Raw genomic sequence first — 952 nt, 5'->3', positions numbered from 1 at the left:
GATCGAAAAAATAATCTTTTTTGCAGAAATACATGCATTATTTTTTCCAGGTGTTAAGAGTCAAATTTTTTAAGGGATCTGTATTATCATCAGAAAATAACAGAAAGTCTTTCGTATTTTATGAATGTCAATTGCACTTTGAAGCATTTTAATTTAGTCTCTTCTAACTAGTATTAATTCGATCAAATCTTTGAAAAAGGTCATCGCACTTCGCTATGGAACTAAGTTTAAAAGAGGACGTCATCAAATTACATACTATCATCTGATGTTTGATTATTTCAGGAAATTGAATGGAATAAATGACACTTTTTAATAAAAATAATGTGTGTATATTATACATAATTGAACAGCCTTATTACAAAAAAAGATTAATAAACGATTTATATTACATTCAGAGGTAAATAGTTCAATAAGGTATACCTCCTTGTACCTCAGGAATACTTAACAATTATAGGCACTGAAACAAAGAAAAAATATATTGTGTTAGCAGATTATCTACTCAAATCCTGGGGAAAAAATTTTCTGACGATTCCACGTTTTTTACGATTTTTTCAAGTTATTTTCAGATATAAGTTTTTATTTTACGAACTCATTTAAATATTTCGCATTTTTTTAAACTGACTCGGAAACATTATAAATAATGTTTTCTTTTCAGTTTCTATGAACTCAATCCATTTGCTTAATTTATAAAACTTTGACAAATTATATTAAAATATATTCTTAAATATGTTAGCGCCATCGAATATTTAAATAATTAAATAATACTTACAACATAATTTATTTTTTTAATTATTACCACCATTCCTCAAATTTTCTTTCTAAGGTCCATAAATTTGAATAATAATTGAAACAAATTACGAGGGTAGTTCAATAAGTCCTTAGAATGAAGTATAAAAACAATTTTTTTTGGGTAAATTTTTTTTTATTTTTCAACATAATCTCCTTGGAGCTC

The 952-nt window shown here is 25.5% G+C and overlaps 1 protein-coding gene across 2 annotated transcripts in view; it reads right to left on the bottom strand.

Moving 5' to 3' along the window:
- Positions 1–306: 306 nt before the first annotated feature.
- The window catches only part of LOC117178163 (synaptobrevin homolog 2-like), a 13,176-nt gene continuing 12,530 nt past the window's right edge, over positions 307–952 (bottom strand). For both annotated transcript variants that reach the window (XM_033369439.1, XM_033369440.1), the window contains one exon: positions 307–457. In XM_033369439.1, the coding sequence (XP_033225330.1) occupies positions 432–457 (26 nt within the window). In that variant the 3' untranslated portion in view covers positions 307–431. The remainder of the gene's footprint in view (positions 458–952) is intronic.

Source organism: Belonocnema kinseyi, chromosome 8 (assembly GCF_010883055.1).
Source record: "Belonocnema kinseyi isolate 2016_QV_RU_SX_M_011 chromosome 8, B_treatae_v1, whole genome shotgun sequence".
Lineage (NCBI taxonomy): Eukaryota > Metazoa > Arthropoda > Insecta > Hymenoptera > Cynipidae > Belonocnema > Belonocnema kinseyi.
This window is presented reverse-complemented; position numbering and strand designations above follow the sequence as displayed.